General features: G+C 39.0%; 1 protein-coding gene across 7 annotated transcripts in view; it reads right to left on the bottom strand.

Annotated features, from left to right (window-relative positions):
- Positions 1 to 15,850, bottom strand: part of ADGRG2 (adhesion G protein-coupled receptor G2) — a 62,575-nt gene that overhangs the window by 26,519 nt on the left and 20,206 nt on the right. For 2 of the 7 annotated variants that reach the window (XM_083850544.1, XM_083850541.1), the window contains exons 4-7: positions 6,707 to 6,784; positions 4,966 to 5,004; positions 3,014 to 3,046; positions 2,030 to 2,071 (exon numbers count right to left, since the gene is read on the bottom strand). In XM_083850544.1, the coding sequence (XP_083706670.1) occupies positions 2,030 to 2,071; positions 3,014 to 3,046; positions 4,966 to 5,004; positions 6,707 to 6,784 (192 nt within the window). The remainder of the gene's footprint in view (positions 1 to 2,029; positions 2,072 to 3,013; positions 3,047 to 4,965; positions 5,005 to 6,706; positions 6,785 to 15,850) is intronic. The other 5 variants (XM_083850538.1, XM_083850542.1, XM_083850540.1 and 2 more) reach the window with 3 other exon arrangements.

The following is a 15,850-nucleotide window of genomic DNA, read 5'->3' as shown; positions in this document are numbered from 1 at the left end:
CTTGTTTAAATGTAAAGGTCTCAACATTTCATATACTGCCTAGGCTTCGCTTCTCTAAGTGAAGTCTCTCATTATCTAAGACCTGGTGTTCAAAATGAGACAGACTGGCTTTGATCAGTTCATTTTGAATAATTTTCTGTACGAGTTTCCACAGAATATCTACACACAAGTGGTATATGCTTTTTTTAAAAGCCAGCTTGGTGGGAAGCAAAGTAGCATTTAGCCACATTAGAACACAGTTGTATCTAAGACAATATGCAACATACTTAAATAAGTTGTTAATATATAGGTAGGACTGTGCTCTAGTGGCAATACACGTCTGCTTTTTAGTAATTGTGTTGGGTGGCTATTTTCTAAACTTAATATTAGCAACTAACTCTAATGAATACAACTGAGACAGTCAAGTCCTGAACTCTCACTGCAACTTTCTAGGTGCAAGCAAGTTCTGATGTAAAGGGCTCTTTGTTGAGATTATCAAAAATAAGATGACATTTGTAAAAACCACTGAGACAGTAAACTCTTCCTATACAATCAAGATAAAATAGAAATCAGCAGAAGTCCCTCAAATATTAGAGTATTCAAATGTTACATAGCACATTATCTGTTTCTGAGGATCCTAATACAGCTAATTATGATAGCATGAAACTAAAATTATTCCACCTGATAGAATTCAAACTATGATGCTAGAAAACGTATTCTCTCATCTAGTAGAACATGCCTTTAGTTAGTTACAATAAGCCTTTGGCTACTACAGCTTTTTTAACACTACGTATACTGGAAAGAAATAACACTGATCCAAATCAAGCGTACTGCGAACAGATGGCTCTGATGTATAAAACCAAAGTAAAGGACCAGAAAGGTATCTGCATCCAAGACAAACTCCTGCACCTGTTCACAGAAACAATGTGGCAGCTTAACTTCATTTCCTTAAACAGATGACTTAATTATGTTGAGGAACAGCAAAATGGTTCAAAATAAGCACCATATTTTGGAATGAGAATATAGATTGGCCTCCATTAACAGAAAAAAAAATGCTGTTTTCTCTGTTGTTATCATTGCCTAGTACCAAATGAGATGGGAAATCTTTCTTTCCTTTCTTTCTTTTTAAACTTTTTCTGTGGCCCAAACATTTGCCTGTTATAGCCTGATATTTCTTCAGTTTTATCACCATCAACAAACAGCCACCAGGTATGGACTGCAAGCTGCTGGCAATATTTAAAATATTAGAAAAAAAATTATTAGCAATATAAATTTGCCTTTACTTTTGTACTGTCAGTTGTCAGTAAACTAGTAATGAAAACTGTATCAGCACTTTTATTTAAAAAAATCCTTACAGAAATAAAACATTCATAAATAACTAAATTTGTCCAAATTAATTACACAAAGAAGAATAATATTTATAAAAACCCAACACGCAAACAGGAGCACTACAAAAATAAACAGTAAAGTCAGCCTGTTTATGTTTACACAGCACCTCCTAATCTTGCTCAGGATCTCTACAAGTCAACAAAATGCACAAAATCAAATACGCTACATGAGGATAAAAAGCTGATCAGAAGTGACTACAGCTTCCAGTCCTCAATGATCATCAGATGATAACGGTTGCAAATTTCTTGCAGGTCACATTCACACAGTCAAATTATACTAGCCAGTATGGCTCCAAGTCAATTATTCTACCACCTACTCTGATTAAGTGCAAACATATTTTAGTTAGTCTACTAGACTCCTATACAGAAAATAAATAAAAAAAAAAACACAACTCAGCCTACTCCTATAGACTGGATTTGCCCTGAGAACATCATGCCTGGGTTCAGTCTGCTTCAATCTACTTAAAAGCATGAGAATTTAATTTTTCTCATAGTAAACATGGTTTCTGAGACTGCTTCTTACATCTTCGTGCTGCTTGACACTCTGCTGCTCTGACTTACAAGATAAGCAAACCTTTCCATATGTGGCTGTCTAGGCAAGCACAAGCAATTCTAAGAAGGATAAGAGTATCAGCAGATCATTGGTGATCTACGAATCCTACCTGGTGTTGCGGTGGAGTAATAGTCAGTGATGTTAAGAGTTTCTGTTCAAAAGAGAAAATAAAACAAATGTTTTAAAATTAAGTTTTCACATTTTAATTTAAAAAGACCATGAAATATGGATCATAAAAAGAAGATTCCCAATTTCCACTTTAGACTCTGTCTTCCCAGAAGTGTAAATACATGACCTTTTGTAAGGGAATTAAGTTACTTTCTGCGTGGGAAAGGAAAAAGCACTGTTCTGAGTAAGATCCACCCAATCAAATATTTATATCCACCTCTGAGCCAGTTACTCTAGCCTCTCTGTTATTCCGTTGAAAAGAAGTTGCTTTTAAGGCATGATTCCCATTTGACCTACATGGGTACTTCAGTGTAAAATGAGTCACAGTGTAAAAATGTCTCTTTCTCCCCATCAGCTATGAAGAATAGCAGGACATCTAGCTCAGATACAGACGTGCAGGCATCTGTACTGATACGGGATGAATCTACTCCTTCTCTTCAAATGTATACATCAGGAAAAAAGGTGTAGACTGTTCTCCTGAAGGAGACGTTACTGATCCTATCTGGCAACTCACTGCAAGAACATATATCATGTCAGTGTGTTTACGGAATGCTGTCCAGATTCAAGTTTTGCAAAATATTTTAAATACTATTACAAAATATAGAAAACATTCTATCTATGTATATATACCAAAAACCTCCATACGTGCTAGAAGTAAATATGTCCAGTTTGGGCTTTGGTAAGCAATGCAACATTTCACCTAAAAAAGAAAGGCTAACAGCTTACTGTTAGCATAATGCACTTCAAAACCCTATTACCCGTGGAGACTTAAAATAGAGATTGGAGACAAATTCAATTTAAATATAACGTAAGAAAAGAATTTGAACTAAACAAAACCCAATTTAAAAAAAAAAAGAATAGCAAACTTTTATGAATGCAACACACGTTCCCTTTCAGATACAACTACCCTCATGCTAATTCTCACCTGCAGTTTTTGCAGTATCATCTGAAGACATCTCTGAAGGAGAAAAATTAGTAACGGTAAAAACAATACAAATAAAAATCTAAAAATCTAAAAAAATCTAAATCTAATAAAATCTAAATCTAAAAAATCCTAAATCTAAATCTAACTAAATCAGAATAAGAGAAACGTTAATAAAATCTTGCCTGATGGACTAATAGGATAGGTGATAAAAGTAACAATAGAGGATTCTGGAACAAAAAAGATAAAAGAAACAGAAAAGGTATTAATGTAATCTTTTATTTCTGTGAATTTTAGAGAAAGAAGATTAAGCATGCAACACTTCCATCAGGAACTGAATTTTAATGATCAAAGTTCAATTTTGGAACAACTTTAGAGCTCATTAAGAACTTTAATTCAAAAATCTGAGTAGGTATCTGAATGCAAACAGCTGGTAATTGAGTTCCTTCAGATAATTTCCTTTTATTGGTTTAATTCTTTTGTAAGAGGTTGATGAATTTCCCCTATTCAACTGCTCAGCCCCAAGGCCCTTTTTGTGCATGAACTAACACCACTCACAAGCAGAGATGACACACTTGGCTTGGCAAACTGCTTCTCCAAAAAAGCTATTTTTGCCAGAAACTGTATATAAATACAATGGAGGGAGGGGAGGGAAGGAGAGGGGAGGGAAGTTTAAAGGTTGCTCAGAAAATAAGTGCTGAGTAAGCACATTTTAAGTGTCAGCACAGCAATGTGAAGTAGTTTGAGGACCACTTTGCATCACTCCAATATGACAACTTAGTGACTTTTTAAAAACAGGTCAGAGCAGCTTCATAACAGCCAAACGTTATGCTTTCAAAATTTCACTGCTGAAAGCATCACTGACATCACTAAAATCAGTATCTTAAATATAATTAAAAAACAAGTTGGCTACTCTGCATAAAGATGCTGCACATCAAGAGAAAAAGCAATCTAATTGGGAAGGGAGCTTTTCTTTTTATTTATTTCCACCAAATTACCCATTTAGAGCCTTTTCAGAAGTGCCTTCTTAATTCCATACCCAGAATAAAGCTAAGCATATTTTGTTTTTAACTAACAGTCCTGAAGACAACTGATTTTCTACAGCAACTTAAAAGCTGCCAAAATATGAGAAATCTGAGTGAAAGCTAAACGCTGACTTCATCTGCATTATTTCACTTGGTACAACAAATATTGAATTGTCTGCAGTTGTTAAACATGAACCATTCCCAGAGAATGACTGTATCTGTAAAAGAACAAAAGTGTGTGTGTTGTTGTGTCTGTGTTACTTCTTTTCTCTGGAGCACAGTATGTCAGCATACATTGACCAAGAAGGCAATTGACTCTTCCCATGTGTATACAGCCTTTGTTTTTCCCACATTTTTTTCTATTAAAAATGCTGTGATAGATGTTCATCACCTCTGGTTCTGCAAGTTAAATGTCATACACACATCGAGGCCCTGGGCAACCTGCTCTAGTGGGTGGCATCGCTGCCCATGGCACAGGGTTGGAACTAGATGATCTCTGAGGTCCCTTCCAACCCAAACCATTCTGTGATTCTGTGATCTACTAAGGTGGGAGGAGATGTATGGGAGCTGGACTTCCTATAGTGTTCCCCCTCTGTCATCTCTGCAAACTGTTCACTGTTCATGTTACTGGACAAAAGGCTCCTGATCAAGCAATTTGCACCTATGTCATCCTCAGTCATCACTGACAAAATCCATGAATGATCCTATAAGTTACGCTATTTCAGTAAAAGTCAAATGAAGAAAATGAAGGGGAAAAAAAAAAACACTAAATGTTGGAATTCATTTACACTACAATTCTTCTGCATTACCTCACAGAAAAGCAGGCAGAGTTTCATCTAATGGGAAATAACAGACACTGTAGTAGAGGAAGAGATTTATCTAACGGGAAATAACAGACACTGTAGTATAGTAAAATCCTGATTTTCTTACCAGAAACGGTTGTTGCAGCTGATGCTCCTGAATTTGCAGCTTTTGTTTAAGATGTAAAAAAAAAGGAAGAAAACAAAAAGAATATAGATTAGTAAATGATGTTTCAGATACACACATACCCATGCTCAGCAGCCTTTCCACGTATTATCAAAGTTAACTGCATTCACCAGAAGAGGGCGACACGTGCTTATCAAAAGAACATTTCCAGATTTGGAAAAAACAGACATAAAAATCTGATTAAATAACCTTACAACTTCTATGAATTTAACTAGAATTCAAATAAATATTATTTATCTCCAGTAAATATTGGGCAGTTTGCATTGTATAATGTTAAGAAAACAAAGATCTCTGTCCCAAGATACATGAAAATTGACAGCTAGCCTGAAAGCCACAGGCCTACCCTGAGTGTCTTGCCAATTCTGGAAATGAGAATCAAATGTATACAAGATCGCTGGACTTGGCTTATGAAGAACTCTTCTCAGACTCTGCATAATAACACTGAGACTTGCCATTTAAATTTTATCCCACACATACCCATTCTCTTTTCTATCCAGCAACAAGCAGCATTACAAAAAAATAATTCTTTTCAAGCTTGAACCTCTGATCTTGATGGGAGCCAGCCAACTATTTATACAGCAAACACTAGCTACCAAATCTTTGATGTTGTTACAGTGAGCATTCGGATCAAAAAGAAATCAGGTAATTTGATATCTGGTTCACACAGCAACTTCAAAGCTCTTTCATTCACTGAATGATTTTTGAGGGAGCCATGGGGAAGTAAAATCACAGTTGTCACAGAAATATAATGTAAAGAGCAGCTGGCAGCAAATAGAATCACAGAATGCTTTGGGTTGGTAGGGACCTTAAAGATATCTAATTCCACCCCCCAACAGGAAACACTATTAAAAAAATTGTACTTAAGATATTTCAACATGTTCTCCGCAAACTCAAAAGCTATCCTATAAAGTTACTAACAAAACACTAATTATACTGTGAAACAAATACTGTTGTGGTAGAAAAGTAAGATACCAAAGGCCTCTGTGGAAAATCAGATTTTTTTTTTGTTAAACATAATAAACACAGAGCTTCTGAAATGCTAATCCCTCACATGATTCCTTGCTTAGACTATTTCGTTTGCCTTACTTAAAACTAGTAACAGCTTCTTTCCAAAGAATAAACCTAAATATAATCTCTGCAATGGAAGGAGAATCAGAGTCATCTCAGTGACTTTTCTTGGAAAAATTACTGAAGCTATTTGCACCATGAAATACAAAATAAACAAAGAGAATGGTCTGGATAATTAATTTTCAAATATTTACGTATTCTTAATTATCTCCATGAATTAAAAAGTAACAGCAGCAGCAATTTTCCTACACACTTTCTAAAATGCTAGAACAAAGAAAAAAATGACACAGAACTTTCATACACCTGTTATCTGTTTTCTTTCAGGCAACCTAATAGCAGTTCCAATTAAAAAGGAAAAAGGTTTCTAGGAGCAGAAGTTTTTATATATATTTATACGCATACATACAGACAGATTTTTTTTAACACAACCATTTTAGATATGCTAGTATGCTTGGAGTTCTTTTACAATAACTTTTTATTTTGTGCTGTCAAAATGTTCATTGCTGTGAAAATAAATTGCTTGGAAAGTACTTGAAGTTTGTTACAGTAGAACTGAAAATATGAGTTTGAATTTGAGCAAACACAGCTTTACTGGACAGGCCAGTATTTCACCTGCCTTCAGTCAGTGTGACTAATCCTGCTGGTTTTATTTGTACAAACCAATCACCTGCAGGCCTGGTGGTTTCTTCTGTATCTGACAAAAGAATGAAAAGAATAGCAACAATTAGGTCATAGATCTAAGACTAGAGAATTTTGTAACAGAAAACAAAATTAAATAAAAAATATGCCCCTCCTCAAAAAAATCAACCCTAAAACCCACAAAGTAATAAAAGGTAACAGAAGAAACCCAACATAGTCAAAACAAAGCAGAAGACATTTAGCATATTAATTCTCCCTAAGAATTTCAGGGCCAGGCGTTCAAATTATGGTTTAGTCTTAATAAACCAGAACAGTGTACTAAGAACTTCAGAAAACCAAAAATTAGAAGAAAGGACAGACGTTAACACTCATCAGCAATGGGTGAAACTCACCTAGAGCACTTACTGTCAACCAGTAAAGCCTTGACACTATCATTCACTCACTAACCATTGCTACCTATTTTGGGAGGACTGAATGTAATCCTCCTATTTCCCAGTATGGCCCCCTGTTTTCTAACGGGACACAACACCTTTCTTCGTGCACGTAAAAAGAACTATTGAGATGGGATTTTCTCTTCTAGTCAGAGGTCAGAAACTCTACCTGACTTTTTTCTTTGTCTCCTTAGAGATCTTTCCCTAAATCTACCTTCATTTCATCAAGTAAACAGTCACTAACAAAATCATAAGAGACTATTTTTACTTAGTTAAGGAGGTCTTTGAGCTGCAGCAGGAGAATTAAAATCCCTCAACTGCCCCTGCTACTCTGTTTGGCAGACAGAAATTCCCTGCTCTAAAAGAAGAAAGTGCTGAGGACAATGTCTCAGGACAGATCATGTGCTCATCCTGCTCTCATCAGGCTTAGTCCCCCCTAAGAAGAGTCTCTGAAATGGCCACTTCTAAATGGCAAAGAAAGATAGGAGTGAAAATACCATGTTTTCCTTCTACACTACTCATCTATTTCCTAGTTCATTCTTACCTCAGGGATACCTTTTTCTGGCCTTTGGGAACTTGCTAACTTCCTGTCATTAAACAAAGCCTCTCACTTCCAGCTGAGAGGTTCACAAAACTATTTTGCATCCATTGGGAAATTTGTGGAGTCTGTTTTAAAGGTTGGATGTTGAACTATTTTTTTTTCTTGTTCATCTCTTTTGTGCTTATGGAAGGCACAGATTAGTCTGTGAACTTTCCCACTGCCCCTCCACTTCTAATGTCTTCAAAAATCTTTTCAGCACACTTGCTTGAGTGAAGATGAAGTAGACCAAATGTCTGCAACCAAAAGTGTAACAGGTACACACAACTGTGCTTTCACACAGACTTTTTTTTTTGTAAAATGTGGGGAAATGAAATGCAGATTGGTTATTCACAAAACGAAATTTTCCTAATGCAGGGAGAAGCAGAGAAATAAAGCAGGGGTGGGAGGGGTGAGTAAGACAGGGATGCTTTATTCCACACTTACTTATAAAATACACGTAATGTACTTTGAAAGCACACCTGCATCTTGATATGCATCTACATCTTGTAGATGCTCACACAGCCAAGAGCTACACCACTAAGAACATCTAAACAATAAGCAGGTAGACCATGCTGCCAGAACTGAAGAGGCTCAGATGAACCTCTCCTGCATGACATCCTTATCTATAAAATGGAGAGATGTAGATTTGATGGATGGACCACTCAGACGATAAGGAATTGGCTGCATGGTCGCATTCAAAGACTTGCTGTCAACGGCTCCATGTCCATGACCAGTGATGACGAGTGGTGTCCCACAAGGTACTCTGTTGGCACTGGCCCTATTTAGCATCTGTATCAGCAACACAGACAGGGGGGTTGAGTATACCCTTGCTAAGTTTGCAGATGACACCCAGCTGAACAGGGCAGGTGATGTGCTGGAGGGAAGGGATGCCATCCACAGGGACCCTGACAGGCTTGAGAGATGGGCCTCTGCTAACCTCGTGAGGTTCAACAAGGCCAAGTGCAATGTCCTGGACCTGGGTTGGGGCAATCTCAAACATGAATACGGGCTGGGAGGAGAATGGATGGAGAGCAGCCCTGAGGAGGAGGACTTCTGGGGTTTGGTGGACGAAATACTGAATATGAGCCATCAATGTGCGCTTGCAGCCCAGGCTAATGAACCCACCTCTTGAAGTATGAAGCATCTGACAGGACACCGCAGTGTTTCTGCCCACTAAAAAAAATAATCTACCCAGGAAATCTGACCTTAAGGTCATTCTCAGATACTTTTGAGCAGTTAGTGCAGATATACTCACTGTAGACACACTGCTTTTCCCATCTTCTATATCTCTTCAACCCATTTTGTGAATTTTTGAGAGCACAAGTAGTATCCTGAGGTAGGTAAGAAACCATGCCCAATGACACGTTTAGTACTGTACGTTAGTCAGTAAGAAGACAGCAAACTCTAAAAATACCAAAAGCTTATAGTCATAAATTCAGCAGTACGGGGAACAAAACAAGCTAAAGACAAGCCATGAATCTGGAGCCAGCAAACTCAGCAAGTGATGGTGGCATGCATAGCTGTGGAGCCCTTTTTCCTGGATCAGATATCTGATCATGACTTTTTACATCACAGCATTCACATGCCTATTGTTGTTAGAAATTATCTGTAAGAAAGAGACTTTTCACTGACCAAGGTGCAGCAGTAAGTTCACTAACCAAGTATTTGACCAGAATCACCTTTGCATACAGAAAGGTGGGAGGAGGAGAGGCTGTCATACATGATTCAGTTCCACTTACATTTGCCAACCCTCCTTCTCTGCTGTATTGAAGAGCTAGAAAAGAATGTGAATACAGTGTATTTGGAGAAGGATTAAAGTCCAATCCAAAATATCCCTACAGTTGACATGCAGAAAGGAAAGTAAAATAATCAAAGGTGTGCTAGCCACAAGCACACAGAACATTCATTTTCCTTGGGCTCTATGGATAAGAGCAAGAAAATCTTTACGCACGTGAGACCTGTTTTTATTTGCCTTGTGCATTTTTATGTGCAACACTGTTTATTTGCAGCAGAATAGTTTCTCTTGCACAAGAAGGGGGTGTTTCTCAAGGAAAAGGCAACTCCATTCAATGAGATAAGCACCAGTTTCTGTTCCTAACCCACATCATTAGAAGTGAAAGCAGCAAATCCCTTACCATCTTCACACCACTTAGCACTGTTCTAACATAAACAGCTGGCTAAGTCAAGATTTGCGAATCACGTCTATATAGGCAGAGGAAACTGCTCCAGTGGTATGAAACCAGTTTAGCAACTCTTGCCATTGCTCCATACCACAGCTGTAAAAAGCTTACCCGGGAACCAGTATTCTTTGCATGGTAACAACCCTCATTTCCCATAATCACTTCTTTAAGACAATGGGAATCAGCATAGCCTTAGCAGCTCCGGTCTGTTAGGACACTAAATCCATCAATAACAGGACTTAAGGCTAGGTCCACAAACCAACGTAGCTCTGACAGCACCCAACCTGTGAGCATTAGGACCTCTGAACTTCATCTCTAAGTTAAGTATTGCAGACAACCCCAGGAGAGAGGCATTTCAGGGTAATGTTCACAACAGCCTGTAACCTGTAGTCCTTTTTTGGAGATGAAGTGTCTGCCTTTGGGTTATAGGCTCCAACTCTACAGCATTCCTTAGCACGAGAGATCGTAACTATCAGTATACTGGCTCCTTTAGGATGGGACAGTCTCCATATGACCCCCTGTGCTTTCTGCCAAACAATGCAGAATTCAAAAATGAATTCAGCCAAAGGGAAAGAAAGAGAGAAGAAGGCTTTGTAAACAGTGGTCAAGATAGGAAAGGTAAGATTTGGGTTCTGGTCCCTGCGCCAAAGGCATGGTCTCTCACAGCACGCTCTTTGTTCAGTAACTATTAGAAACAGGATACAGACAAAGCCCTTAAAGCATGAACAGCGTAAAATCATCCACCTACAACAGGAAGAATGAAAAACATCCTTTTCTTCTCCCTACATTAACCTACCTTATGGTCAGTACGCTCCTCCTTTAAATTTTTGGAAAGGCAACACCCTCTCTGATTCACCTGTCTTCAGGCAGCCCCCTCTGCCAGGAGGAGCTCAGTTTTTCCAGGGTAGAGGAGTGAGAAGCAGCTAGAACCTGGCTGCAGATAACATCCTGCGAGTACTAACCTACTGGCGGCTGCTTCTTGCTCACCTATCTCAGGGAAATGGTGTTGCTGCTGACTAATATTGTAATATTGTTGTACCTGACACTTCATGGTCTCCATTAAACTTTTGCAGAAACCATTCTCTGAGCAAACCTGAGACAGCAGCTTGAGTGTTTTCATAGGAGAAGGAGAAGAGAATCTGAACTGCCATGAACCAGAGCCTGCACCTGGACACTCACTGTGTCCCTTCTGCGTTGCACAGAAGGTAGGGGACAGAAGAGCACGAAGGGTCTACATCTCTCAGGAAACCTGGTAAGAGAATGTAAGAGACTCTTCTTTCCCATCAGGTCCAGACGTGAAATAGGCACTGAACCCTTCCTCAGCAGCAACAGACCTGGACATCTGTAGAAGCACGGATCGTATCGCTGGCAGAAACACGTACATCTATGGACTTCAGTGTTCTGGGGCCTAGCTGGCAGGTTTATGAAATAAAGTACCTAGAATTTTACTTGGATTAAATGAAAAGCATGCCAAAAATGAGAACAGCTTATACCATCTCCCAGGACTATTATTCCAAGCCAAAGGCATGTCAGATCTCACAAGGAGATCACAAGCAGAATGTGAATGGAAAGGCACCATGGGGCACCTTGGTGGCTAAGCAGTAACGTCTCCCCGGGCTGACACCACAGAATGGCATTAGATGACCAAGACTATGTATTTCTGAGACAATCAGTTTTGACTTACAAATACACACAAAGATACCAGGAATTAGAAAAAATTAGATTCTTGAAACAAGAAGTGGTATCAAACTTAGTGCTGAAAGTTTTTCCACTAAAAGATTCCATTGATTCAGGCAGGGAAAATGATTTGCATTGCAAATTCCGATCAGAAATGGGAAAGCCAAAATTAAAGTTTTTGTTTTGAACAGATATATCGGATCCCCTTCTGGCTCAAAAAAAAAGTAATTTAAGACATTGTACAAGGAAAAGTGAATTCCATGCTCTATTTTTAATCCTTTCCAAACCCTCTTCTAAACATTCTCATAGGCAACAGCTCTCAGTACGTACGGCATTAGTCACCAGCACCGTGCAGCAATTACCCTCCATTTGTATTCAGTGTTACTAAGATACAGCGGTGTGGAAATGCCCCTCATGAACTTGCTCAAGAACAAAACTGAGAAGTTTGACCAGCAAAACGTCAAAGTGCTGATGTTCTACAATCCATCTATTTACCAATTTACCCATCTATGTGCACCCAGAGTAGTACACACCATTCTCATCTTCAAATTAAATCTCTGCTTTCTATTAAGAGATTGGGTCCCATTAACATTTGATGAACTCCGCCAAATGAATCATCCTATCGTGCAAGGCATCAGCAACAGCAGCATGTAAAAATCTTCCCCAGTCATTCCACTGTAGACATATTGACCCCTATTGACTTTCTGTGCAAAGTAGATTTTGAGACATGCCTATAGGATAAAACTAAAGGCAATCTTAATTCCACATGCTATGCCTCTCATGAGGTAAGGTCTCTCTGACTCTCAGAGGTGGCAGTATGGAAGAAATGATGGGTTATCACTGCTGGTCGGACAGAAGCGAAGGGAACAGTGAAAGTGCTTGTTCACACTGTCACTTTGGCCAGTTCATTTTAAGAAACCTTAACAGAAAATTTAGGTGCGCTATTTTTAACTCAGTTTTGATGCTAAACAAGTTATTTTGGAAATTTGCTTACCAATACAGGTTTTATCAAGCTCTGTTTGTTTAAAGATGTACATCAGAGGCTAAGGTGAATCAAGTCACCTCTTCCCTTGTAGGCTGATTTCCAAAAAAATATTTCTTTGGTACCGCAGAAGACAGAGCCAGTGAAAACAAAGAAATGGAAGGTCAAACATGCATTCTGTTAATAGGTACAAAGTAGAGCTGTACATGACTCATCAAACAGGCACTCCAGAGTTATGTATTTTTCCCCGTCACATCTATTTACTTCCTTCAAGAGCTTCTAGAGATTTCTATAGCACTGTGTCCTTACAGTTCTAAAAAGAAAATGGTACTGGGGCAAATAATTTCTTTTTTTAACCTCCAGCTTTCATAACCCACTCAGTGAACACAGCAATACAGCCCGAAGTTTGGTACCCAACAGGCTGCAATGCAGACTGGACAAGCGGCAGCTACATTTCAACCTTCTGCCTGAGCAGGTAAAGCCCTGGGACTTCAGCCTGGCTTCCTGGAAAGCTGATTCTGTCATCAGAAACATAAACAGTTCACAAAATCTTTAAAAGGGATTACATGAGCCTAAGTCACACCTCCTATTGCTCATGCCTCCAAACCAGAGCTGTAGCTCACGCTGAAATTTTCCTCACCCTTGAGCATTCAAGGGCAAAAGAGTCACATGGGGCTCCGGCGACTTCCCATCAATATTATTTTGTTCCCACAAGCCTGGAAACCTCCTCCAGCAACATCAGTAACAGGTTCATCCACATGGGGAGTAAAAAGGACACATGGAAAAAAAGGAACACCACCTTAATCTTCAAGGTTGGGTAGGGCAGTTTAGAAAAATTAAAATGTCGCAATCCAACATTGAATTGTATTTAAGCAAAAAATGCAACCAAAGGCAATAGACCTTGGAATCCTGTTAAATATTAGGGCACCGATCCCACAAATGAGGTGACGGCTTCACCTCCAGTGACGCTACTTTTAATTACGCCCCAAGTCGTGTATCTCATTTATTCCTTGAAGTCTGTAAAAGATACCCTGTCATCTCTGTGCTCCTTGCATAAATACACAGTGTAACAGTTTGGATATTTATATTTGGGTTAAGAATGTTACTGTTTAATATGTAACTGAAATGATTAATGTTTAAACAGTAAACTTCTTCCAGTTGTCAAGTTACTACTAAAGGTGAGTTGCAAATATCCCATGCAAAAAATGACACCAACAATTGTTGCTCACAAATGACGAAAATTTCTTTGCAAGCATTTAGCGTTTTAAACTCACCCATTTTCCTATGTCATCCTAAATCACCCAGAGCTTTATATTTCTTAGTACCCTTTTTTTCTTGGATTATGGAGAGACTCTCGTGTTATCACTCACGTTGTCCACATTAAGGTCTGTAGCTAAACAGGTATTATTAATCAAGTAATAAGATAAATTATTTTCCAAATTTGGCATGTGGAACAGCGAGCACCTCCCTCTTTGGCCCTCCATGAAGTACTTACACCTGCTCAGCTTGCAAAGGCTGAACACCAAGCAGAAGTGACCCCTCTTGGTCTTAGGACTTCTGGAAGAAGCAAGAGTTGCAGCTTTAACTCCAACCTAAGAGTTTTCTATTGCTGGCTCCATTAATCCAAGAAACGTGATCGGCCCCTCATCACAAACCAGGAAGCAGTCAGGTATGTCCTTTCTTGCAGATCTTCAGACGTGTAAAATGCATGGCCACTGCAAAGGTAATCCATCCACTTTTGGAAAGCAAGGTACTTTGCTAAAGTTCAGCATGTCTTTTGAGCGTTAATCATGTGCGTAAATCTTACCAGAATCAGGACTCTGGTCCTTCTAAGACCTAACATGGATAAGAAGAAGCTAGGCAAATTCTTGGTACTCTGAATAATTATTACAAAAATACATAAGACCGAAAGAAAAAGGTATACAGAGTCAACAAAAGGAAAGGCAGAAAAAAAGGAGGTAAAGAAACATAAGCTAATAATGTGACACTAGGTAAATCTAAACTTATTAATGGAGTGAGTCAGTGCTTATGAGACACCAAGTAGATAATGGCTCACACTGCACGAAGATCTTGAGAAATCACAGAAATCATCGTAACCCTTGACATGGTAACATTGACAACTGTTGCTTTATGTAGGCACAAAAAGCCCACTGGATCATGACAGAATTCTGAAACTTGTCCTCTGGCACAATTATGACTGCAATCAATCACTTCCTTTTCACTTCGTCTGTCTACACAGGAAGCACAGCCCTTGCCAGTTATGTTCTTTGCAGCTGCAAAATTAGATCTTCCAGAATACTTACTATTCTTAGTCCTGCTGTTTTAACAACAGCAGACAAGTCCCACAAACCAGTTAATTTTTACACAGGAAGACCGAAGAACTTTTAGAAAGTAATCCAATTGTAAGGATTGGACCTACTAGGACCATCAATTCAAGTTGCCTTACACTATTATAGACTCCTCCTGTCAATATTTCTTTTTTGTTTAACCGTTGTACTGATATTTACTAAGTATGTGCCTTTCACAGGCTGACTTTTTCTGGAGGGAGGGGAGGCAATCGGCAAAAATGCATCTATTCCTGACAACAGGCAAATACACTGTTAAAAAAAAAAATCCAGTGAACTTTTATTTGAAAAGCTGTTATTCTTCCAAGTTACCTAGAGGAGATAACTTAAATTTGGCAGCAGAGATTGCCTCTTGTACTGAAACAGACCTCTGCCAGCAGAATTGAAGTTCAGTTTGGCTAGGCAACAAGAGCTTTGGAAACCTTACGCAGTCACTAGAGAGCTCCAGCAGTTAGACAAAGGATTCCACAACCCGAGAAATGACTTATTCTAAAATCACTAAGCATTTGTGGCTGGGGCTGGATGTTGCCTAACCTAGATGTCCTGAGATGGTCAAGGATGCTTTGCATTCGGGGCAGAATGTGCTAGAACCGGAAGCAAGAAGTTTGCCCTTTCTGTGCCTCAGTGAAAAGTAACCAGACGCACCACTCTGACCAGGATTTAGTCTGCTATCTGGAAGGATCTCTCTCAAACCTTCCTCGTACCAGCCTTTTTGTCTGGCAGCCAGAATGTTCTCCCTCTCAGTCCTTGGGCTGCATTCCTCCAAACACAATAAGATGAGAGCAAAAGACAGACATCCTTTCTTCAGTTCCTCTCTCAAATCACATAACCCAACAGAGAAGATGTGCAGAAGTCCAGCGGAAGCATTTCATTCGTTACGTGACCCGATGTTAAAGGCATCCACCGTGGGGCCTGGTTTGTCTGAG

This window comes from Anser anser, assembly GCF_964211835.1.
Source record: "Anser anser genome assembly, chromosome: 1".
Lineage (NCBI taxonomy): Eukaryota > Metazoa > Chordata > Aves > Anseriformes > Anatidae > Anser > Anser anser.
This window is presented reverse-complemented; position numbering and strand designations above follow the sequence as displayed.